The 24,264-nt window shown below is 39.1% G+C and overlaps 2 protein-coding genes across 3 annotated transcripts in view; both read left to right on the top strand.

Annotated features, from left to right (window-relative positions):
* The window catches only part of LOC117827426 (probable G-protein coupled receptor 158), a 110,066-nt gene extending 99,772 nt beyond the window's left edge, over positions 1-10,294 (top strand). The window contains exons 11-13 of the mRNA XM_034704037.1: positions 1,885-2,128; positions 2,291-2,844; positions 5,078-10,294. Of these exons, the coding sequence (XP_034559928.1) occupies positions 1,885-2,128; positions 2,291-2,844; positions 5,078-6,052 (1,773 nt within the window). The 3' untranslated portion in view covers positions 6,053-10,294. The remainder of the gene's footprint in view (positions 1-1,884; positions 2,129-2,290; positions 2,845-5,077) is intronic.
* A 3,292-nt stretch (positions 10,295-13,586) lies between these two features.
* Positions 13,587-24,080, top strand: anxa13l (annexin A13, like). 2 transcript variants are annotated; one of them, XM_034703391.1, is made up of 11 exons: positions 13,587-13,774; positions 14,939-15,014; positions 16,429-16,523; positions 16,612-16,782; positions 18,821-18,854; positions 19,164-19,243; positions 19,832-19,900; positions 21,743-21,844; positions 21,938-22,013; positions 22,122-22,234; positions 22,844-24,080. In XM_034703391.1, the coding sequence occupies exons 1-11, from the start codon at positions 13,760-13,762 to the stop codon at positions 22,961-22,963; spliced, it is 951 nt and encodes a 316-aa protein (XP_034559282.1). In that variant the 5' UTR covers positions 13,587-13,759; the 3' UTR covers positions 22,964-24,080. The 2 variants fall into 2 exon arrangements, with proteins under 2 accessions (XP_034559282.1, XP_034559281.1); XM_034703390.1 differs by having other exon boundaries at positions 16,609-16,782.
* The last annotated feature ends 184 nt before the right edge of the window (positions 24,081-24,264 follow it).

Genomic DNA, 24,264 nt, shown 5'->3' with positions numbered 1-24,264 from the left:
GAAATCCTTATTAGGGAATCTGCCATAGCTGGGCATGACGAATCCCCCTTAAGAGCTGTATTTATAGTAAGAAAGAAAGAAATAGGAAGACAAGAAATCCTGAGAACGAAGGGGAGGAGAGGGATAGGTTGGAATTTATAAGAGAGCCGGAAGAGGCGTGGTTGAGGTGTGGTCCTGCTCCTGAAACTGTGCTATAGCATCACGTACAGCTAAAGGCTGATTGATACTTCTGTGTCGAATTGACCCTCCGGAGCTACGCCGGATGTTCACGTAGCTCCCGTACCTACGCATGTAGCTGACGAGCACCTCCTCAAAAATGTAACTACCCATAGAATCATCGCGAACCACGAGGCCTGTGATTGGTCCGCTCAGCGGGATTGTATTTTCTGCATTTACAGCACTTCCAGGATCCCCGCTCATCGGTTGCACATCGGCCGTGTATTTCATCTCCTCCTCCTCTCTATTCTTCCTTGTAATCATGTCTGTATGATAAACAGCAACATGAATCAGCTGTAGATTAACATAACACGATCTGAATCGCTGTGGAAAAGTACACAGAGATCGTAGCGGGGCCAGAAGCAGGTGACCAGCTATCAGAGAGACCACACTGCCCTCAAGCATTTCGGCGGAGAATTGCTACACGACACGAACACATCGACGCAAAAGTATGTGGTGCTCATGTCCGCGTCAGCCCCTGCTGCGAAGGGTCGACGCAGAAGTATAAATCAACCTTATTAGGGACTCTGCCATAGCTCCTGGGCAAGACAAACCCCCTTTAAGAGCCCTATGTATTGGAGGAAAGAAAGACATAGGAAGACAACGGGAGGGAGGGCGGGGTGTGAAATCTGAGAAGAAAGGGGGGGAGAGGGATAGGTTTGAATTTATAAGAGAGCTGGAAGAGGTGTAGTTGAGGTGTGGTCCTGGTCCTGAAACTGTGCTATAGCATCACGTAAGGCTAAAGGTGACTGTCCCATTATTGTTATGACCTACCCCATGAAGTTTTTCCTCACCTTAACCATACATTTGTGTTTTGCCTAAACCTACCCGTGTGTCAGTCAGGGAGTTTTGAATGTCTGTCGATATGAGATACAAAAGGGAGCCTAGGGATTCTGAATGAAATGCCAAAGTAGTGTGACAAAGCATGGGTATTTAATGACATCAGATGGTAATGCATTGCTAAGCATATGCTGTCCTCCAGAGCAATTAACTTTGAGTGCATTCAAAAAAGGAGTAAGTGCTAATTATTTAACAATAGTGTGTTTTGTTTGACAAATAACTAAATACTGTAATCTGTTAAAGTGATATTTTCAGCCTGAAGTGGAAGATGCACAGTGACTCTGCTGTCCTCATGGATTCAAGTTCAAACTGGATGAGAGCAGTTTGAGCTCTGTTTTGTAGAGAGAATAGTGAAAAGAAAGGAATGGTGGTGTTTGAAAACTTTGTAAGGTTGAATACTTGGTGCTAGATAAATACATTCTGGATAAGCTGGGAGGTCTGACTGCAGTTGCTGAGCAGAAGTGGGTAGTTGCAATAGTCCATGATGTAGACCTAGACATGTGTGGCTGGGTAAGCACCTGAGCTGTCTCTCTGTTAAGGAATGGGTTACCATTTAGGTTGGTGCTTCTGCTGCACCTGCTCCTGTTTGTCAGACGGGTAGCAATGTGTGCTTCCACTTGAGCCAGATAGAAGATTAAGATTAGCTTTGTGTGATTATCATATAGCAGTGGTAAGAGAGGTCATGACAGAATATAACAGCAGAGAAGAAGAGAGGGCCTAGCATGGAGCTTTGAGGAACTCCTCCAATCTATGACTGAATGTTGATCAACCAAGAGTTAAATAAAGATCTTTAAAACCCCAATTTTTACGTTCTCCTTCCTTTTATAGGATGAGTTAAAGAAGCTTTATGCCCAGCTAGAAGTTCACAAACGTAAGAAGATGCTGGCCAACAACCCTCACCTCCAAAAGAAACGCAACTCTAAGAAAGGTCTGGGTCGTTCTCTGATGAAGCGGATAACAGAGATCCCAGAAACGATGCATCTACACCGGCAGTGCAGCCGCGAGGATGGTAGTGAACACGGCAGCAACCGCAGCACCTTGAAGAGAAACCCATTCGAAGCGAGTCATCATGGTAAGATCTTGGTTCTCCCAAATTTTCAATCTGCACTTGATGAAAGAAGCAGAGAGGAAATTTGGAGTCTTTGTGGCTGAATTTCCCATTTGAAGGGCAATTTACAGCTCAATTGTTGAATAAATTAAACTTTAGTGACACTCTGTCTAAATTTTTCCTCAGGCAAACCTCGGGATGATTCCCTGAAGAACAAAGTCATGGGCTTGACAAAGTCTCTGAGCTATGACCATGTTTGCGATCAAGATGATGAAACAGGAAGCCACACTGGCTCTACTGCAGGAGACAAAATGACGCCTGTGGGAGGTGGCGGGGAAGGATCTCTCCTGGGTTCCCTGATTGGACGGAAACATACTAAGAAGCAGCTCGAACCAGCGACGCCACCGAGACTGGAGCCAGGTGAGTCCACCGAGTCCGTTCCACTGTTCTGGAAATCAGCCAGCGTTCACAACTTAACTCACGAGAAGAGGCCCGTGCACCTGCGGACCTCCATCATGCAGAAGTCTCTGAGCGTGATTTCAAGTGCAAAGGAGAAGATGCCGGGGCTGACCAATAAGACTCAGAGTGTGGAGGACGCCAGTAAGAAAGGTCTGAAGGGTCAGGAGGAGAGGATGCTGTCGGGAGTGGATGAGACACCTGAGCATTACCCGAAGATGATCATCAGCCAGTCAGTGGAGTACTCCAAGACACCTATGAAGATGGGCATCATGAAACAGCAGGTAAGTTCCCTTTTATTGATTTGTAGTCATGAGTGGTTCATGCAAAGTTACTCAAATGTTATCTTATTGGTTTCAAGTTAAGATGAACTGGATCAAATCCTGAAATAGGGTTGTTTAAAAGAAAAAAGACTATGTATTCAGATAGAATCAGATGATCCAATCTTAATCAGTATTCATACATGCACAAAACTCCTGAATACTTCCTGAAATTTTCAGGGTGGGCTGCATGTAGAAGGTTGAAATTTTCACCCCCAACTTTACTTTTTAGTTTGCCTGCCAGCCTCCCAAGTGACATTTCGACCAGTAGTTGGAGTGAGCTGATGTGAGAATGCATTTCTAGCAATTTTTGGTAGAAATTTTCAGGATAACATATTGGGAAATATGCCTTGGTTTTCATCAAGGTAACACCTCCAGTTTATGTTGATCAAAACTTTTGAACAGGATTGAAATAATTTTGATCCAATAAAAGATCATTCTGATCCCATCTAGGGCTGGATTCAGGCTGCAGAAAAAAATACAGGGGAAAAAATGCAGCAAAACTCTTAAGTTGGTCAAACAAAGCAATATTGTTACAATGTGTTTAGACTTTCTTTTTTAAATGTTGCACTTAAATTGATGAATCCCTACAGTGACATAACAGATGTAGTAGACTTTAGGGTTGTAATAAAGGGATCCAATAAAATCATTCACCAAATAGCTGTTGAAATCAAACAAGTTATATCATAAAAAGCAAAAGGAAGGGTTATTCAGTTCGTGTTCCCCCTGTGGTCAAAAGAATGTGGTACTTGGTCTCTTTTAGAGAACTGGTAATTAGGAGTTGATAATCCCCCCCAAAATGTATCTGGATCAGATCAAACCAATCTTTTTTTGTTTGTTTACTCTAGGATGAAAGTAAAATAGATAACCTGACTTGATAGCAAAAGTGAATTACCAATTCTAGACCCCTTGGCCCCTTTTGGCCCTGGTGGTAAAACGTTACTAGATTCATTAAAAAGCCTGTCAACATAAGCCTTCTAAATTGTAGAAGTTGTTACCTGAAATTCTTTGACAAAGTTAATCTTACCAGACTGTCCAAGAACTTTCAATCGCACCTCAGTGAGTGGAAACTCTTTTAATGATGGACTTAGATACTTTTCAAGTCAGTCTCTGTTTTCCCTTGAATTAAAAATACTATGTGGACAGTCTCCATTGAATGTATGTTATTCATAATATATAGGTACCTAGAAGCAGACTCCACACAACAATCAAGGCTGAACAATATTTCCATCAGTGTAGTCTGGCCCTAAAATCAGCCTACAGAAACATGAATGGCTCCTCTGAATTCACAACAGAACCAAATCTCCATCCAACATTTCAAGAAATTTAGATATCTCTGAGATATTATAATCTTTTCAACTTTTCAGTATATGCTCATATACCTTGTAAAGTGGGTCATTTGCTTGTGTCATGGCAAAAAATACACAAAATCTACCCAGATGTCACTTTTCTAAAAAGTGACTTCAACATTAAACACTTTTTGTTTGTTTCTTGACAAACTATCAAGATGATAAGGATCCTGTCCAGATTTAAGATCAGTGCTGTACCTGACTGATCAACAAGGACTGCTGTAATTGTCAGAGTGGGACCTCCTTTATGTGGCTGGGCTACTTGAACATCTGGCCTTTAGTCTTAAACTTATGAGAACCGACGCTGTGACCAATGTACAGAAGCCAAACAAGCTGCTACCACACTCACATGCCACATTCATTATTACCAACAGATGGCTGTTCACATCTACAGCAGTATATTGAACATTATAAGCATGCATTCTGTGAATGTGTACAACAATCACACTCCTTTTACTTTAGTTTTGGTCTGCTGAAACTCCTGAAAGAAATATCTGTCCCTCCTGTTGATAAATGCTCTGATTTAGTCACTAGCTAGTTGTTAACTTTTTCTTCCACTTGTTGTTTAAAAGTAAAGCACAGTCAGTTGATCAGGTCTCTGTGTACATCTGTGCAGTTTTAATAACTTTTATGTTGGACTATAGGTCAATCAAAACTAACTTGAAATGCATCTATTGGGGCTTTCTGATATTTTATATATGAAACAATGAATCCCTCAGCTGATAAATTCAAAAGTATTCAATGATGGAAAAGTATTCTGCAGTTGCAGCAGTATTAAGCTTGCTTATTATGTGATTAATATAGTAAATTATTTTCTTATTGGTTGTTTCATTGCTTGATTTTAACAGGTGAGTGGCAGTCAGCCATCCATTTGCTCTGAGACCGGTAGGAATCTCTATGATGTGTCTGAAGTTTGTCCCTGGGAGATGGATGAACCTCAAACTCCCTCTGAAGGAAAGACCCAGAAACACGTCTCCATCGCTCCGGTAGAACCCACCTCAGGCCGGAGAGGAAGCAGCAGCTCTGGGATCTCCAAAAGTAGCCGGTCCCAGCAGAGGCAGAAAGCAGGCCAGTCCCCCTCCAACAGACGCCGCTCCAAAGACAAAGGAGGAGAGCGAGAAGAGGGCAGGGAAACTCGCAAAGCTCGTCCCCCCAGGTCGCCTCTCCCTCTCAAACCAGATGTCTGCCCCTGGGATTTTGAAGAGCAGCCCATGCTGGCAGGAGATTTAGATTCTATCTCCCCAGACCGGATCAGGCGTAAGAAAAGTGTCACGCCCACTGATGGGAAACCCAAGGGGCTCCACTCAGACCACTCCAAGTCCACTGGGAGTCTTTTGCAGCCTCCTTCCCTGATGGTAGAGATCTGCCCATGGGATTACAATGCTCCCCCCTCACCTAAGCAAGAGAAGTCCTGCAACAGCCCCACCACACACAAGAAGAAACGGAAAGGATCCTGCTCGTCCAACCACAAAGCCGAGAAAGATAAGGGGAGGGAGAAAGGCAGAGAAAGAAGAAGCTCCTCCAGCAAACCGCAGTCGGAGAGGAGGCGTGTAAGCCAGTCATCGGAGTGCAGCATGGCAGCTTCTGAGCGAAGGAGAAGCTCCACCAGAGACCCAGAGGCGATGGAGATCAGAAGGGCAGAGATTTACTCCCGGGAGACAGAGCCCTCTCACACCAGCTTTGCTCAGACTAAAAAATCCCCTGAGAAGAAAAAGGAGAGCTCTCTGAGTACTAGTTACAAACCTGCAGTCAGCAGCGCAGGGAAAACTGAGGATGTTTGCCCCTGGGACTTTCAGGAGCAGGACTCAGGAGGAAGGGCATGATGAGCAGTGTGATGATTGTACTTTTTTTGTATTCACAGACTGACAGCAAAGAGGACAAAGAAAAGCAACAGAGTGAAAAAGATGTCACACTGAATTAGATAAAAAAGTTTTCCTGCCTGTGACCCAAGTGAAAAACAGATTTGTCAAGACAGAACATTTATTCTGCTGTCCATTGATGCAATTCAGTGAAACTTCCCATTGTAACATTGCAGTGAATGCTACCTTGAAGTCACTTTAAAATAATTTGTAGTCTGCACTTCTGCTTGCACATTTGTCAAAGTTACATTGTATGTCCGTTTTTTATATCACATTGAGTTGATCAAAATAATCAGAAAATTAACCGTACCTGTTTTTACCAGCAGATCAGACAGCTGTCAAAAATACAGGAAATTCTTCACCTGATAATGAAAGTTTCTTTTTACGACCATGGTGTTCTTCATTTTTAGTAAGACATTGGAGGCTAAAATTAACATTGTATGTTTGTGTTCATCACTTTGACTTTACTTAAGTGAACAGAAAATGAGTCATAACTTTACCAGCAGATAAGACAATTGATTGTCACAAAATGCCTAATGTCTCTTGTTATGCTGATGATATTCTACGTTACGCAGAGTGTCATGGAGACTCAAAGTTACATAACTTTTACATTTAATCTCTCAAAGTACACTTTGTCAATTAAAAATGAGGTCTACCTGTGTTTTCAGGATATCAGACAATCATGGACAGGAATATACAGTGACAATTAGGGATGGGGGTTGAATCCAGTTCTTTAAAGGACATGGTTCTAAATTTTCCAAAACGTGAAATCAATGATGTTTGAGCTTATCAATTCTGCTATCAAGTCTTGTAGATGCTATAACTTAAAAATATCCCCTGAGTTCAATTCTGGTAGTCGGTTGCTTGAAAGGATGGCTGATTGTGCAAATTTGGCTTCATTTTTTACCAACAAAAAAGATACGGAGGAGGCACAACCAATCCTACTACTAGTGCTGCCGCTGCAGTGGGATAGTTACCTTCCTCCATCATTTAAAGCAGGTGAACACAAAGCTGGTAAGTGTACCCTAACTTTGTAGTAAGTCCCATTATTATCATTACCTTATTTATATAAAATAATGATATTAACTACTTTATACGACTCTAATCCAAAAAAAAAGTTGAAACATTGAATAAAATGTTAACAAAAACTGATTTTGATGGTTTACAATTAGTCAAACCCTTTATTTAATTGAAAACTCTGCGAAAACCACATCTCAATACTGTAACAAAAATAATTAATTTTAATTGAAAATATGTGCTAATTTAAACTTTGATACCAGCAACACACTTCAAACAACATCCATGATTTAGAAAAATAACATCCAGTTTTGATTCATCAGACCACAGGACAGTCATCCACTTCACCTCATTCTACCTTAAATGGGCTCAGGCCCAGAGAAGTCACAGGCGTTTCCAGATCATGTTTATAAATAGTTTCCTTTTTGCATGGTGCAGTTTTAACCTACATTTGTGGATGCAGCAACAAACTGTGTTCACAGACAGTTCACAGTTTTTGGAAGTGGTTTAAGCCCATGCAGAGATTTCCACTACAGAGTCATACTGTATCTGTATTTAACGTATCTGTATTTAACCTCTGGGCCTGCAGATCACGGCCAACCAGTGTTGGTTGTTTGCCTTGTCCCTTTTGTGCAGAGTTTTCTCCAGATTTTCAGATTTGTTTGATAATATTATATACCCAAGTTGATGAAATCCCCAAATTCTTTGCAATTTCACACTGAGGAACTTTACTCTGAATGCACCATTTCTCAGCACAGTCTCTCGGAGTGGTAAACCTCTCTTCATTGTAACCTCTGAGCAGCAAGGAGGACTTGAGTTAGAGATTTGGTCTTGGGTCGCACTTAAATTGCACTCTAACAAGACTTGAGACTTGACTTGGACTTTCCCCTCAAAGACTTGAGACTCGACTTGAGACTCGAGCTTTTTAACTTATGCCCAATCTTTTTATTTTGTATTTATGGACCGCTAACATTACAATGTTAATTTTATTCCCTTTAGTGTTGTGTGACCTTCTGCATCTGGTGCTCAAGCTGAAAAACTCCACAGGTAACACCATGGTGAGCACATCACCTACAGCTGCCACAGTGCAGTGTTTCCCACACAAAAACCATTAATGGACAGGCTGCTCAAGCATATTTATAGACCAGTTTACTACTTTTGTATCTGTATAAGATCAATGTCCATGATCAATAAGTGAGCGGTCTCTCCTCACTACGTACACCTTACTTTATATTTTGATTAGCTATATGTGTGTGTGTGAAGGGAGGTTCTTATAACACATTTGTTTTGAAGATGTTAAGGTTATGAGTTTTCCAAAAGTAGAGGCTAGCTGACTGACAGACGGAAACACTGTAGCTGTTAGTCAGGAGGCTAATGGCCCATCTTGACTCCATCTCTTTGCCTCTTGCTAGTTTGACCGTTAGGTTGAATCATCATTTCTGATATGGTGACCATCATTGTTGGGCTTTAAAACTCTGCTTCAGAAGCCAATGAGTGACATCACTGAGACTAAATCCATGTTTCAGACTGTCTATAAGGAAACACTGTGCGGTCAGCACAATAAATATCAGGCAAAACTGAATGAAATATCGTCAATGTAAGCAACACCAGTTTTTATAAAAATGTTTTTTTGTCCCATCTTTCCACCAAATAATAGACTAGAATCGATAGCGGAATTGATAAGGAGACTGAGTATCAGTATCAATGAAAATTAATGATCTCATCCCTATTAACAGTTTCACCTAATGAGCTAATTGAATGTTAATGAATGTTTCTTGTTATGCTGACGACGTCCCATAATACGCAGAAAACGAGTGCAGACTCTTTGCATCAGTTACTGATGATGAAACCAGTAGGTAGCAGAAATAAAGGAGCTAAAGAAAAAATTAAATGAGTTCTGAAAAGCAAGACCAAAGCCCCAGACACAGCTGGTAAGTCTAGACTTCAGGCCAGATACAGACTTAATCACAAAATTAGGATGCGTTCGATTAGTACAACATGGGAATCACAAAGGATTGAGGTAGAGCTCCATTTCAAATTTAGAAAATCAATGTTTTAGTTTGAGTTCTCAATATACAGTGTTGTTCTAAAATCCCATTGCATGTGGCAATCAAGCATCCAATAACTAAGTGTTGATTGGTTTACGTGTACTAAAAATATGACAGTGGTACTGTTGGTGTTGTTGCCTATGGTATTTGTCTTATGTCACACATCATGCTGTGGAAACGAAGTGCATTGCAATCAATAATGTGCACACATACTTGAAATGGCTTGCGGATACAGTTCGGCTGAATGAAAAAAAAGCTGTATGAGTCTATTGATATTTATTTACTGTTTATATTCTTGCCCTGGATGTCTCCTCTTTGACATCTGGGTATTTCCACATGGCAAAAAAATGTCCTGAATTCTTTCAAGGACCAACACGAAGCCTGACTCGGGGGATGATGTGAATAATACATTTTATTTCTGTCACTTAGTTGACCATTTTGCATCTGCTTGAATGCATCTTCCTTCTTATCTTTGCACATATTCAATCATTAAAAGCACAACATGCATGACCAAAGCTTTTTTCCCCCCACTCTCTAGCTACAGAAGTGATTGATTTACCATTTCAGCATCATGTCCTTCAAAAACAATTACATCCACCACCAGTGAAATCTAATGTAACACACAGTCACACACAGAAGTCAGCTCAGCTTTATTACAGTTGTGTGTGCATGGCAGTGAAAATATGGGGCAATGGCACTTACATTCACCAGAAGGCTTAAAAAAAAATGTTGCATATTTAACGAAAAGCTTAAAAGCACATGGGATTTTCAAATCCAGATGTCAGATGTTGTCATGTGTTTATCGAGCGTTAACTTTCTGTTCAAAAGAAACTGTTTTGCTCATCAAGCATTCAGAAAACAACATTCAAAAAGGGAAAAGCTTGATAAATAAACATGACCCACCACTTGAACTTTCACAACGTTTTTTCTATCGATGGTTTTAGTCAGTTTGAAAAGGAATGTTGTAACTTGCCCACTAAATGTAGTTAGTGCTTGTAATACTGTAAAGTGTTGCTCCAAAAAAGTTACACAATGCTGTAGCATCCACGTGGGAGTATTTCTTATTGTACATTCATGTTGTGTTGCATGTACAAACAGAAAATACCCTGTGCTCAGTTCTGGATTAAACCTTTCTATGAAACCCCGGTGTGCTCTTTTGTTTTTATTCTGTCCTGTTTTATTCGTTGGAGGTTTTAAAGTTATATTCACTTTATCTGATTACCTGCCAATGCTCAACTCGCCTCCAGAACAGCACGGCTGAATCACTCCAACAAACATTTTCAGTGTTCTCATCAAAATCAGGGAGTGCTTGAGGCTTCAGCACTTTCCTCTAACACAACCCACTGATCACACCGGGATTAACATCAATACAACATTTACATAACAGTGCTACAATCATCTTAAATTATGTATTAATGTTAAAAAAAAAAAAAAATTGTTTTCAAAGCAGAAAGTGAACTTCAAAAGGGAGATCAAATCACAATATAACAAAAACTGCAACATTAAATTAAACTGCTCAAAATATTCTTGAAAACGCAATATTAGCCTTTTTCAATAAGGGAGTAGTTTAGATATATTTTCCTTTATAAAAATACAAATTCTGTTTATTTTCTTCGTCAAAGCACCACCTTTTTACATGCTACATTCTTAACTGAAACAATGAACTGTAGTCCTCTATAAAAACCCATCACACCAGGTGTTCTGTCTGTTTGTGCAACACTGCCACCTTCTGGGGTCACCCCTCTCCTATAGGACTTCAGTATTACCATGTACCTTGTAATGTCTTTATGCTGAATGCCATTCTATAGAATAATAATCATCTTTGACTTTACTAATAGGTTTACATTTTTTGACAAACAAAGCATAGTGACATCTCAAAAAAGGCAAAAACAGTTATAATTCAACTCCCTAACACTCATAAAAGTTGCTGTAATAGCCCCTCTCTGACTAGCAACATTAATGCTTCTCACGTGTATATGTATTTATAATGAAATCTGTTAAAAAAAAAACATGTATAAATCTAAGGGATCGTTATCCTACTTATTGATGCTTTTACTTTCAAGTCTTTAGCAACTTTTTATAAATAACACTCAAAATCTGTTGTTTGATTAATATTCTGTATGCAGACCTCAGAAGCAGTATCATTACATTGGGAAAGTGCTGCTTCCATTTAAGTAAACTACAGTTCAAAACAGATTCATCTCCACCCAACACAAAGTTATCTCATACCTCACACTGGGAGTTTGAGGTATGAGGCCTATTAGCATAAATTAGTTTTATTGAGATGCTGATTTTATTTTGGATAAATAATACCAAGAAACAGTTTTATATTGTCATCCTGGTTTGCAAAAGTTTACGTACTTAATGTTTTAAAAAGTTGGTAAATGATGAGCTAATAAAACGTTTCCTGAGATTTTCAGAGTTGCTTGACATTTTCTCTTTAGAAAGGTGTTGAAGAGTAGAAAAAAAAAACAGAAGCTCAAATTTAAGCAGATGCATGAAGTAGCATAATATATACAGTATATATATCCATACATATTTTTTCGGTCTTCAGTACTCGAGTCCAGGACTTGGACTTGATTCTAACATAAGTCCTGACTACCAGGACCCATGGTTCAACTGGTATTTGAGTGCTGATGACTCAGTCCTTGACCTCAGATGACTTCATCCTGACTCAGAAGATGGAGGGGAGGACTCAAACTTATTTATTGATGAAGACAGTTTTATTGTTTGTGCTAGTTTTTGGTATTATAAGGCCCAAATCATGTATTCACTTCACAGCTGGTGTGTTCTCCATGAGCGTTCAGCAACAGTTCCTATCCGATGCTCAAAGAGGTATCATAAATGGAGTTTTTCTTAAAAATATTTTAAAGCAAATATAGAGCAGCGCAACATGTTACATGTAAAAGAACTAGTGAGAAGAAGACAGGAGCATATCTACGACACAGGGCTGTAACTTTAATCAATTTGATCTCCAGGCAGGACGCAATGATCAATCGGAATCTAATGTCAATAAATAAAATGAGTTTTCTAGACATCTAAAAGGTCCCAAACAGTCAGTCACAGTTTGGTGTGAAACAGCTTTGATTACTTATAAATCCTCGGGTAAGGGGGATTCTACTCAGCCTCAACTCAGATTTTTCTCTGGTGACTCAGATTCAACTATTTGAATCTTGGTGACTCAACTACAACACTGCTATAAGTACTAAGTCTTCCCATGATAGTGAGTCACTTCCAGTTGTTTCCTCCAGGTCTTGAGTTTTATTGTTGTTGTTTCATCATATATTTATTATTAGTCTGTTAAAATGGATTAGTAGTTTTTGATTCACTTGCAGTGCTGTAACATCAGATGATCATAACCTGTTTCCTTGGAGTTGTAAAAGCACAAAACAAACAGAAAATTGGGCTTAACTTAACTCATTGGTGCAAGCAATGGCAGCACCGAATGCCAAGTTCTGAACTATTACAGTATATTGATCATCTTATTGTTTGTTTTTTTCAAAACCATCAGAAAATTATAATTTAAGAAGGATAAAAAAATGTGTTATTTCCTCTCGACATATTAACCCTCCTGTTATGTTGCAGGTCACACTTTTTAAAGTCTATTTTAGGCATTATATGCCTTCCAAACTTTCTAAATGCAGTATACAAATCTGTGCAGCATGTGACAGAAGAGGTGTCTTGTGTTAATTTATCAACATCACTTCATAAAAAAAAAATTCAAAATGTAAAATAAAATAAACAAAAATCTATGTCATGCAAAACTATTGTATTTATATTTTGGGCTTTCCAATGTGAAGTTAAAAAAGTTTTAACATTAATTTGAATGAAAAACGAGTAAGTTATCCTCATTGAACTATGACCTGTGAGGATTAAAGAACACCATTGCACTAAATCTTAATGGAATTAAAAATAAGGTTTTTTGGAGTTCTGACACTTTTGGATAATTGAATACGCCCTGGGTCAAATTGGCCCAGGAACATTATTGCTGTTTCAGAGAAACATACATAAAAGGAGGGTTAAATCAACTTGCTATGATTGTAAAAACAGCTTTTTTTCATGAGATAATAAGGAAAAAAGCCTTAGTAGAGGTCTAAGGAAAACAATAAAATAACTAATTTTCAAGGAAAAGTTTGGATGCTTGTCTACTTTGAGCTTCCATACACATTACTTGTGTAAATACAACGTAGGCTATATTCATAACTCCGCACAAGTAAAAGCCAGAGTGATTAATTGTTGACTCCAACCAGTCTATCAACTCCAGCTGATGATAACTTGACTGAGTCAAATATTGTCTTTCCTCCACAATCCGCCCATCCAGCGCCCTCCTCCTCCTCCTCCTCTTCCTCCTCCTCCTCTTCCTCTTCCTCGTCCTATTCCTCCTCCTCCTCCTCCTCCAGCACTCTGCTCCATCCAGCTAATTTAATGAGCGACAGTGACGTCACCGCTGCAGCTGCGGACAGGGCTGCGTCCTTGCAGGAACAGCCGATCTGAGTTTTTACCACGCAGCACATCAACTACAGAGCAGCACAACATCAAAACACACACCAACACACCGCTGTCTGCTTTCACTCTCTACCCGCTAACATCGACCAGGAAGAACAACATGGGCAACGTACAGGTAAGGAAACCTCTTCATATAAAAGTATCTCTTAGAGCATCATTATCGTAAGAAGTGTATAATTACTTGTCAGACTTTTCCAGTGCGAGTTATCACTGATGCAATATGAAAGCCGCTGTGATCCAGGGGGAAAAGCTCACAAAGTATTACCAACCAAGTCCAAAGGTTGAAATAGGCTGATACATTTCTTCAAAAAGCAAAAACAAGACATTTGTTGGAAGATGGTGACTTGTTTGGAGCAAAAGTTGCGCAGTTAACTTGGTCAAAGGGAGTTCCCCCTGCCAGGCCTCAGAGGCAGCAGCAGCAGCAGGAATTTGAGACTCTAATCAATAAGGCCGCATTGTGTATTTAGAGGGTGGGCGAGGATAGAGAGTGTGCACACTGCTGCTGCTCCTGCTGCTCCATGACTCAGCTGTAACACAGGGCTGCACCCTTTTCCTGCGGGACAAGCTGGTCTGATGCGCTGAAATGCCAGTATAATCATTTCCAGAGGGGCTCACTCTGCATTCTGCCTGACTGGACTGACTTTTAATTGGGCTTTTATACTGTTTTAATGCAGTTATACATTACTATGTCAGATTTTGATTGCTTCAAAACTACAGTTCAGATGCATGATAACATACAGGTCTCTCAAAGTGGGAGAGACACTTTGATTTTGATTAATATGTGATGCTTTTATATAATGTTAATTAAAAACAGGTTCAAAGAAGCAAAAAGGAGGCTAGAAAATTAAGGAGACCCCTAGAGACTACAAAAAATATTAAGTTGTTCATGCTGAGTATGTTTTAGGCTCCTGAAACAAATTAAGAAAACAAGTCCTAAACTTTAAAAGTGAACATTTTGTAGGCTGTCATTTTAAGGTTTTCATTAAACATACATCGTATTAGTAAATATATGCTTATTTCATCATAATAAAGCAAATACTAAGTTGAATACAATTCATATTTTACTTATTCTAAATCACACAGTTAACACAAACTACATATTTTTTCTTATTTCATGCTGATTTTATAATCTCCATTAAATATATAATAATCCAGGCTTCTCAGAACAGCATGAAACCTGTAACCTGAAGACATTTGTGTGATTTACCTCAAAGAAAATGAATAACTATCAAGTTTTCACATATATATTCATCTATTTTTGTGTCTTCTTATCCTCCAGCCCACCATAGTCCCATTTGAGGACTTTGATGTCACCTCTGATATTAAGGCCATCAGAAAAGCATGCAAAGGTTTGGGTAAGTGTCCAACATCAGTGTTCTTCCTCCTGTCTCTGTAAGAAATGTAATTTGATCTGTGTGTTGTGAAGTCTCTTCATTGTTAATCCACCAGACAACAAAACACATGATCATAAAATGAGGTGTGTTAAAGCAGAAAGTTCTGAAAAGTGATGGCTGACATCACGCAGAAGATTTATAGTCAATCTGTCAGTCGCATCTGTTCAGTCACATGAATGTTGTTTTATCGATATGTTGGCAGTTTTTTAATCATAATTTAACAGTCTTGTTTTGTATTTTTAACCATCTAAATGACATTGTCAGGTTATGTCCTCTAGCATTGCAAAGTTTCTTAAGAATAAACAGACAAAATATATTAAAGGCAAGCTTCAGCTGCTTCTCTTCCACTCACCACAGACACGTTGAGTGTTTGAACTAAGTGGCAACCTCCGGTCTTAAAATATGAAGCCAATGCGGAAGTGTTATAAACCATAGTACATCAAGCATCTGCTTGAGGCTGACTGGAGAGGCACATGAAACCACATACACACCCATGAAATGATTTTTGCCTAATTCAGGGCTTGGCTGACTTGACTAACAGACAGGCACCCTGTAGCTTTTAGCAAGAGATAAGATAAGATATTACTTTATTGATCCCCAGGGGGGGAAATTCAGTTGTTACAGCAACCCAGACATAAGAACAATCAAGAAGAAGTTTCAATAAGTAAAATAAAATAAGTAAAAATAAAAATAGATAAATAAAGATAGAATACAATCTAGATAAATACAAATGTTACAAATGGAATTTAGATTAAATAGCAGTAATTACAGGCAGTATTAAAAATGATTCAGTAGTGAGAGGTTGACATGATGTGATCATGGTTGGTTGGTTATGACAGATTAAGCTAAATTAAAATAAATATGGATATGTAATATGACCGTGAGTTGTAGTAAACAATAATAATGTAATATAACATAATATAATATGGCAAAGATAATTATATAATTCAACAAGCAAGAGGCTAAAGGCCCGCCTCCACATCTTTGTGTCATACTAGATTGACCGAAGTTAGGTTGAGCCAGCATTTCAATATGGCAACCGCTGCCGACAGGCTTCAAAACTGGTGATGTCATGATGCTACATCCATTTATTATACAGTCTAAGGTCTAAACCCAAATGTATGAGGATCTGTCTTTTCTGCTCGGCAGATTTACAGGAAGTGAAAATGAATAATTGCCTTAGTTTTTGGAAATGCATTCATGAACTGATTTTTATATTTAATCCACCTTAAAATAAGCTTCTCATGCAAAAAAACAGGCAGTTATAAGTCATAATATTACATTAGGTCAATGTATTGTCAATGTAGCATTATAACATTTAAACTTTTGTTTAAGAATCCTGAGTTTAATGTTCATGCTGCTGTTTATTCTCCAGGCACAGATGAACAGTCCATCACTCAAATCCTGGCCAATCGTTCCTCAGCTCAGCGTATGGAGATCAAACAGGCCTACTTTGAAAAGTATGATGATGTAAGTACCTGCTTATAGCGTCCCATCTAAAGATGCATGTTAACAATGCGCTATGTAACCTTTATGTTAACTCGGCGTGTCTCAGCAGGAGTTGGAGGAGGTTCTGAAGGACGAGCTGACGGGGAGCTTTGAGAAGGCCATCATCGCCATGTTGGACCCTCCTGAAATCTACTTTGCCAAGGAGCTAAGGAGGGCCATGAAGGGGGCAGGGACAGACGAAGCTGTGCTCATTGAGATCCTGTGCACGGCCTCCAATGAGGTCTGTCAAGCGTGTGATGATGTTGTGTTAAGATGCTATTTTCACTCAGTCTCTAACTTTGGGTTAATTTAAAAAAAAACTGTGGAGTTGGTTTTCTCATTATTAATATTTGCGTAGTTTTTGTACCACTTTAAGGGAAAGAAAACTTTACAAGAGGCTTCAAGGTTCAAAACATTGACTGGATAAAACCATTGACAGATTAACAGCTGTCTTGAGAGTGAAGCCAAAATATTTAGAGCTCCCCCTGGTGGCTGGCTGCAGTATGGGCTTTAAAGCCTGCCTTCTCCATTCTAACAGAACATGGGTCAAATCCATAGCCTGTATAAACTATGGATGTAGTATCCATGACGTCACCCATCTGTTTCTGAAGCAGAGGCCAATCGGTGGCGGCTATTGCAGTTTTTAGCACTTCCGCATTGGACTCATATTTTTAGACCGGAGGTTGCCGCTTGGTCAAATCCGAAAATAGAAATACTCTTTAAATAAGTTTTTCTCAGTCATGCTGATTAATGTGCACATGTTCACTTTTTCAGAGTAGTTTAGTTTTAGTCAATTATTTGATGTTGGGGATATTTGATTTACAGCTGTGTTGACAAATGGAGGCTTCTACAGCTTTCTTTACTAGATTAACAGAGTAAAAGAGGAACGGTGAGGGAAAATGTAACAAACGTGAACACAAGACTCATTAAAGTTTGCATAACCATGAGTGCCCACTTCAAATCAACACCAGAATCTGTTCTGCTGTGGACTTTGCCAGCCGTAGGGATTCTCTGAGTTCTATCAGTCCCATGACTCAACCTTCCAGATTGCTTTTGTGTGTGCCTCGGCTCAACCAGCACAATATCTCAGCATCCATTAAGGTTGTATTTTGGTTTCACATCCCACAATGAAAGGAGATTGAGGCGTGGTGTCCATTATAATATACAGTCATTGGTTCAAACAATTGGGTCCAACCTTATAAATATTTGAAGGGTCTTAGTCCAAATTCTCTCCTGAATAAAACGGTCTAAAACAGAAGTGGTCAAGGAAACTACTAAACCCAGTTTTTCATGAACCTGACTGCATTCAGTATTAAGAGCTTTACTGATCCACCAAATATGAACATAATTTTATCAACATTTAGTAAAGCTATTTTTTATGAAGCATATAAAGTGTGCAGAAAATGTAATATCTTAAATCATGTTTACTCTGTTTCTTAATTGCCTTCATTCAATGGCATTTTAAAAAGAAACTAACAAAACGATCGGTAGACATTGTGTGAAAACATCAGCAGCAGCTCTTGACTTGGAAACTGTATGACGAAACATTGAGCGTGGTGACTTCCTTGCATAGCAATCTACCACTGCTGTTGATAAAGTTGATGTCCGACGTCCGGCCTCTTCTTGATTCTGATTTGTGGATGATAAAGAAGTGACACTGACAAGCACAGCAATGCTCCAAAGGTTTGAAGAGAAAGCCAACCAGTGCAAAAAAAACAGCTTTAGTGGACTTAGCTACTAAAGCTGCACGTATTGATTTGTGGCCACATGGGGGCAATGCATCACACTGTAAAAGAAGCGCTGACATATTCACAGCTTATAGGACCAACATGTCAGCAAACAGTTGCTTATTCATGCATTCTGATGATACAGAGTGTCAACATGCTGTTACTCCAGCATTCACTCAGACTTCTGATGGGAAGGACACTCAGCTGTATAAAAGTTGGCCCCTATATTTTATCAGTTGCTAATTGCGAACACTGATTGTTCTCTGGCTAGCTCTAGGGAGATCATGATAATGGATTTGTTATTGTTTTGGTTAGAGCCCATCCTGTTGCTGGAAATAACGCTGATGAGGAAGTGGGATTAAATTTAACAGTCAAACCCCGCTGCAAATCAAGAAACTTATTCGGAAATACTCTTGAGATTCTCTAGATATGCACCATGACTGACCCTGTTCATATTATATGTTGTTTTTTGATCCATTCAAGTATTTATCAGTTTATGGGAGTAGCTTTAATGCAGGATTTAACTGAATCTACTTTTGCTCCCTCTTTCAGGACATCCTGAAGTACAAGGAGGCTTATGCCCAGGGTGAGTGTTCCTCCACGATGAGTCATTCATAAAAAAAGATACTTCTGTTTCATACTGGTGTTTGTGGTCAGTTAAAGCTTTAAGTTTGTGTTCATGCTGAGGGTGTTTCCTCCTATGGAGTGAATCACAGTGTAATGAGCCATGATTTCCCAACTCACTCACCACGAAAACAGACGGATCCTCCCATCCCCTGGCTCAGATGTCACTCATAAAATACCCTGTACTCAGTACTGTAAAGCAGATGTTGATGGTGTAAAAATGTGGGGAGAATCCAATTCAATTAGGACTCTCTTTCCTCTTATCTTTCAGTGCATGAGCGTGACTTAGAGACTGACATCGAGGGCGACACTAGTGGAGATGTGAGGAACCTGCTGACGGCACTGCTGCAGGTAAACACTCATTACGAAGGCCTGGTTAGACGATGAAAGCTCTTCAGCATCATTAGTATTAGAAACAAAGCTGCAGCTTTTTAAGTAAAACTAGTTTAGTCGTTGTGAATTTGGATGAAAGCCATAAAGAGAGGGAGGATGTTACTTTTCTTCTATTGTTTTTTGCTCACTGGATTGTTCTCCATGCTGTGATTCGCCCACTGAGACATTGGTCACACATCACATCATTGTCTGGCATGCTGTAGCCTTTTTTTTTTTCAGTGCTCCCACCCGTCTCTGATTCCCTTCTCTTTTCCTTCCCAAGAAATAAAGACAAACACAGTGTGACTCATGTTCCATAGCAATGCCTTTTGCAAAGAGCTGCCACGACTATGGCCTTCAAATATTTCCCCTGATGTGTAGCAGATGACTGTAATCCACTTAAATGCTTTGGATTCTTTTCCTGATCTGTCTTTGTAACATTTTTCTCACTCACTTAATGTTTTCCTTCACTCTTTCAACACATTTTGCCCACTTTATCCATCCTTCTTAACTACTCTCCTGCTCTTTTATTCCCCTGCTGTGTCCTGTATCCTTTTTTTTCTACAGGCAGCCAGAACCGAGGGCTATGAGGTGGATGAGGATTTAGCCGAACAGGATGCCACATCTTTGTTCGAGGTACGTTCACAGACGAGATCTCTACACAGTAATTCCTTCAAATCACAGGCCTTATTCATAGTTTCCTCTTAAAATAACGCCAATGTTTTGCAAAGAAATGTGATCCTGGATTTGAAACGCTTAAGTGTGACAGACCAGGATGACAGGCAAATCTCACAAGTACTGAATTTATTGAATCAAGGCATGTTTTTGTGGTAAAGCTGCACTGTGGCTTTTATTATGGGCAGAATCGTGGGATCTGTCGAAAGTTTGAAGTTTCATAGTGACACAAATATGAATGTATGCAGAGAGTAACATGGAAAAGTCTTATTATTTTTACAATAATGTAATGAAATCTTATACAACTCCAAATGTGAGAATGACTCAGTCTTTTTTATCCTCTGACATCATAACTGCTGCGTAATTTGTGCCGCTTAAGATGACAAAGCTAATGACATTCTAATAAGTGTCAGCATTACTGTATATAAGAAGTGGTCTTAGCCTCCCTGCGTTCATCCCTATGGCAAACTGGTTGCAAAAAAATGTCAAGTTATGTGTGAACAAAAAGATCATGCCACTGTTCTTTTATTTATCTGACCTTTATTTTACCAGGTAAAAATGTTTGAGAACCAGTTCTGATTAACAAACATGACCTGACATGGCTCAGCTCATTTATTACCTTAGTGACCTTTTCCTGATGAGCTAATAGCCTCTATTGCTAGCTCTAGTTCCTCTGCAGTACAGCATGATTTGGCATATATGCTTTAGGGAGGGGCTTTTATTGACAGGCTGCTCTCACAGTGTCCTGTTAATCAGGATAGAGGTTTAACAGTGTTGATCTAGCTTCTCAAATACAGTCAAATAATGGGTCAAAATCAAGATGGCTACAGCATACATAGGAGTTTGTCTTACTAATTTTATGGCCATTTATTCAGATATTTAAATTTAGACTAGTCATTGAGTGCAATTTATTTGAGATAACTAAACAGGAGATCACAGCCTCTGCTTAAAGTAAGTCAAATTGGTGTGCTGAGTGTGGCAAATGTTAGCAGTGATAGCACATTATAGCCTTTTGTCCTTCATGTAAGTTAAAGTTCACATACCCGTGCTGGTCACTCTTTGCATTTGCCAGTTTAACCAGACACAGCCTACAAACAACTTGATCTTCACTTAGTAGTATAAAACACAGCCTAACTTCGCCCTTCTACAAGATGCCATCTGTGCTTGTTGACACCCAGGTAGTAGAGGATTATGACAGTACATTAGTCGAGCAGTAATTCTGGTGCAGGCAAGTGAGTTTGACAATATGTCAACGAAACCTGCACATCTTTTATGAATACCAAAGATAGGACTTAAAAAGTGTAGTCCACAAATTATCTGACACCATGGTAGCTTATACACTTGGGAAGTTGAATAATTTAGACAACCCTGTTTAGTCTGAGTATGGTCACTTCTGGTTCAATATAACAAATATGGTGACAGTCCTAACACCCACTGAGAGGCCTTACATTGGCAGTTTACAAAACAGTGGTGAAAATCATGCGGCCTGCGTAACCTCCATTCAACATCCTTTCCTTTAAATGTGCTGTTTTTTAAGAACAGCTAGTATTGCTGCAGACTCTTAGTCTAGCTCCCATGATTTAGTGCTGTAGTCAGTCATTTATGTCTCTTGTACATAAGAATAAAGAACTTTCTGGAGTTAATAATGTTTTTTTTTTTATTAGATGAGTCAGTTGTTGATGAGTCATGAGTTTATTAGTCATGAAAACATACTAATCATCTTTCCAGATGTCAGACGTCTTCTACTGAAACAACCACTTAGCCCAGTTGTGCTATAATTATCTCTCTTTTTGTCCCTGTCAGGCCGGAGAAGGCAGATTTGGCACTGACGAGTCCACCTTCACCTTTGTCCTGACTCACAGGAACTACATGCAGCTCCAGGCCACCTTTAAGATCTACGAGTCGGTGAGGATTGCACTCATTTCAGAGAGATCACATCATTCTGGTTTTCCACTGTTGTTCATATTACAGAGTCTTATTTAACTTCTTGTCTTACAGCTCTCAGGGACTGACATTTTGGACACCATTAAATCTGAGGCCACCGGGACTCTGCAGGACTGCTACGTCACTCTGGGTAGATTTCACTGTAACAGGATAGTTAACAAGATGTGATATGTATACGTTTCATTCAAAATCAAGTAACTTGAATTGATGATGCTGTTTTTGTCTTTGTGTTTTCTAGTCAGGTGTGCTAAGAACCCTCAGCTGTATTTTGCCCGACGTCTTAATGACGCCATGAAGGGTGCAGGCACCGACGAGGACACGCTCATTCGCATCATTGTAGGACGCTCTGAGGTAAGTCTATGAGAGAGAGAAGTGATGTTCATGTGTTCATGTGTTCTGTGGCTGGTTCAGATGTGTTTTAATGAATGCACGGTCGGGACAGAAGCTCATAACAAAACTGTAGATTTCATTGTGACCAGAGTAAGATTTTGGCCGACGTTTTATTAAGGTTCAGAAAACATGAGGCTAAAGAAAACAATGTGAAGTCTCAGGTAATTCTCTGAGAAAGCAAAATATAATGAAGCTCCCAACATCTAATATTTACTTTTAGTTTATGTTTGTTTTTTCTTTAATTCTAACCTTTCAGAGGGTCCAGATTTTAAAAAAGTGAAGTGCCAAGGCACCATGAATCTACATTTCCTTTGTCAGATCATCAAAGCTAAAAAATAAAAAGTGTTAAAAACCAGGAACATGTTTGTTTGGTCACCTAAAAAATGAAACAACATTGCCCTTGCTAGTTGGCGCCAGAATTACAAATTGGTTGTAACAATTATTCAGATTTTTTAAACTAGGCCCAAATATTAGTCATGTTTTGTGCCTAAGCTGTAGCCCAGCAGCCTGCCACTAGAGGGGGCTGTAGCTAATCCCTACTGACTAGACAGGTATTTTCTTCACCCACAGATCGACCTGGAGACGGTGAAGGACATGTATCTGGAGAAATACGACGTCACCCTGAAGGACGCTCTGGATTCAGATTGTGGTGGAGACTTCAAACGCCTCCTCATGGAGATCCTGCATTAAAACGTCTCACTTTCTCCCTACTGGCCTTATTTAACCAACATTATACAAACTCTGTATCCAGTGATTCCTCATCTAATTCTTTATCCTCCTTTTACCAGGTTATCTCATCTCCTTTGTGGGTGTCTTTCAGCCTGTCATGTATGTCTTTATATTTCTCTCTTACTCATTGAGACAGATCTCTTTGCAGCATGGACCAAAAACCAACTTGTTACTCCATTAAACAGTATTTTACACGTGGTTTACTTACATTTATAGTCTTTGAATACACAGTTTCGCCAAGAACTTAACATCGAGCAAAAAAATTATGTCATTGTCCAAAAATCTCAAGTCATTTTTCAACAATCAGTAGCTTTGCTGTCTTTTTGTACCTTCGCTCACCATTTTAAGCTCAAAGCTTGACTCATGTGGCCTCTGATATTTGGCACTGTATTTATTTCTTTCATCATCATCTATTAAAACCACTCCTGTTTGCCTCAAAGATGCCTTTAATGAATTGATAATGCAATTTCCTTTTTGCTGCAACACTAATCACGCAAGTGCCCAATTATCACACTTAATTATTGTCCTAAGTATGCTGTTACCTTTTTATCTAGAGCTCTGAACTCTTTTTAGTACACAGTATTGGCTTTTTTGTAGTCTCATCCCTGATTGTTATGTGGGATTTTTTAACTCTAACGGTTTGTAGTTTTATTATAAGTCACAGCTAACATGCTGCCTATCACATTAACACATTTCCACGTCTTTACCCATCACTTATAGTCGTTGAATTGACTTAACCTAAATACATCTACAGTTCTTTGTGATTAGTATGCTTAACTTTGAGATCATTGTGCATTAAGATCATCAGATAGTAACAAATGGATAGATAGTTATAACAAGAAAGACATGTATTTCTCTGTAACCTCTGAAGAACAATCACAGTTTAAGGACTCAGTTTACATCCATGTATGAAATCATATAACAGATTTGATTTAAAACCATTATTAGTGTCATATATAACGAAATGTTTGGTTGAGTTGTCACATAGTGGAAGAGTATGCTAAATTATATGAAGGAAGTTATTGTAAACCTGTTGTGATGTCATGTATGCAGTAATAAAGTTTAAATCAAACGGAAACATGTTGTCTTTTCGTCCTGAGGAGGGCAGTGTTGCATTAGGTTTTTGTAAATGCCACTTTTAAGAAGAAGAAATGAGAAAGATAATGATTTGAAATGAAATTCTGTATGACTAGATGACATGTGAAACCTATACTGTTTTTGATCTTATAGCATTTAAAAACACTTTTTTTAATTCAAGTTAA

This window comes from Notolabrus celidotus, chromosome 15 (assembly GCF_009762535.1).
Source record: "Notolabrus celidotus isolate fNotCel1 chromosome 15, fNotCel1.pri, whole genome shotgun sequence".
Lineage (NCBI taxonomy): Eukaryota > Metazoa > Chordata > Actinopteri > Labriformes > Labridae > Notolabrus > Notolabrus celidotus.
The sequence above is the reverse complement of the archived record's forward strand: the minus strand, read 5'-3'. Positions and strand labels throughout refer to the sequence as shown.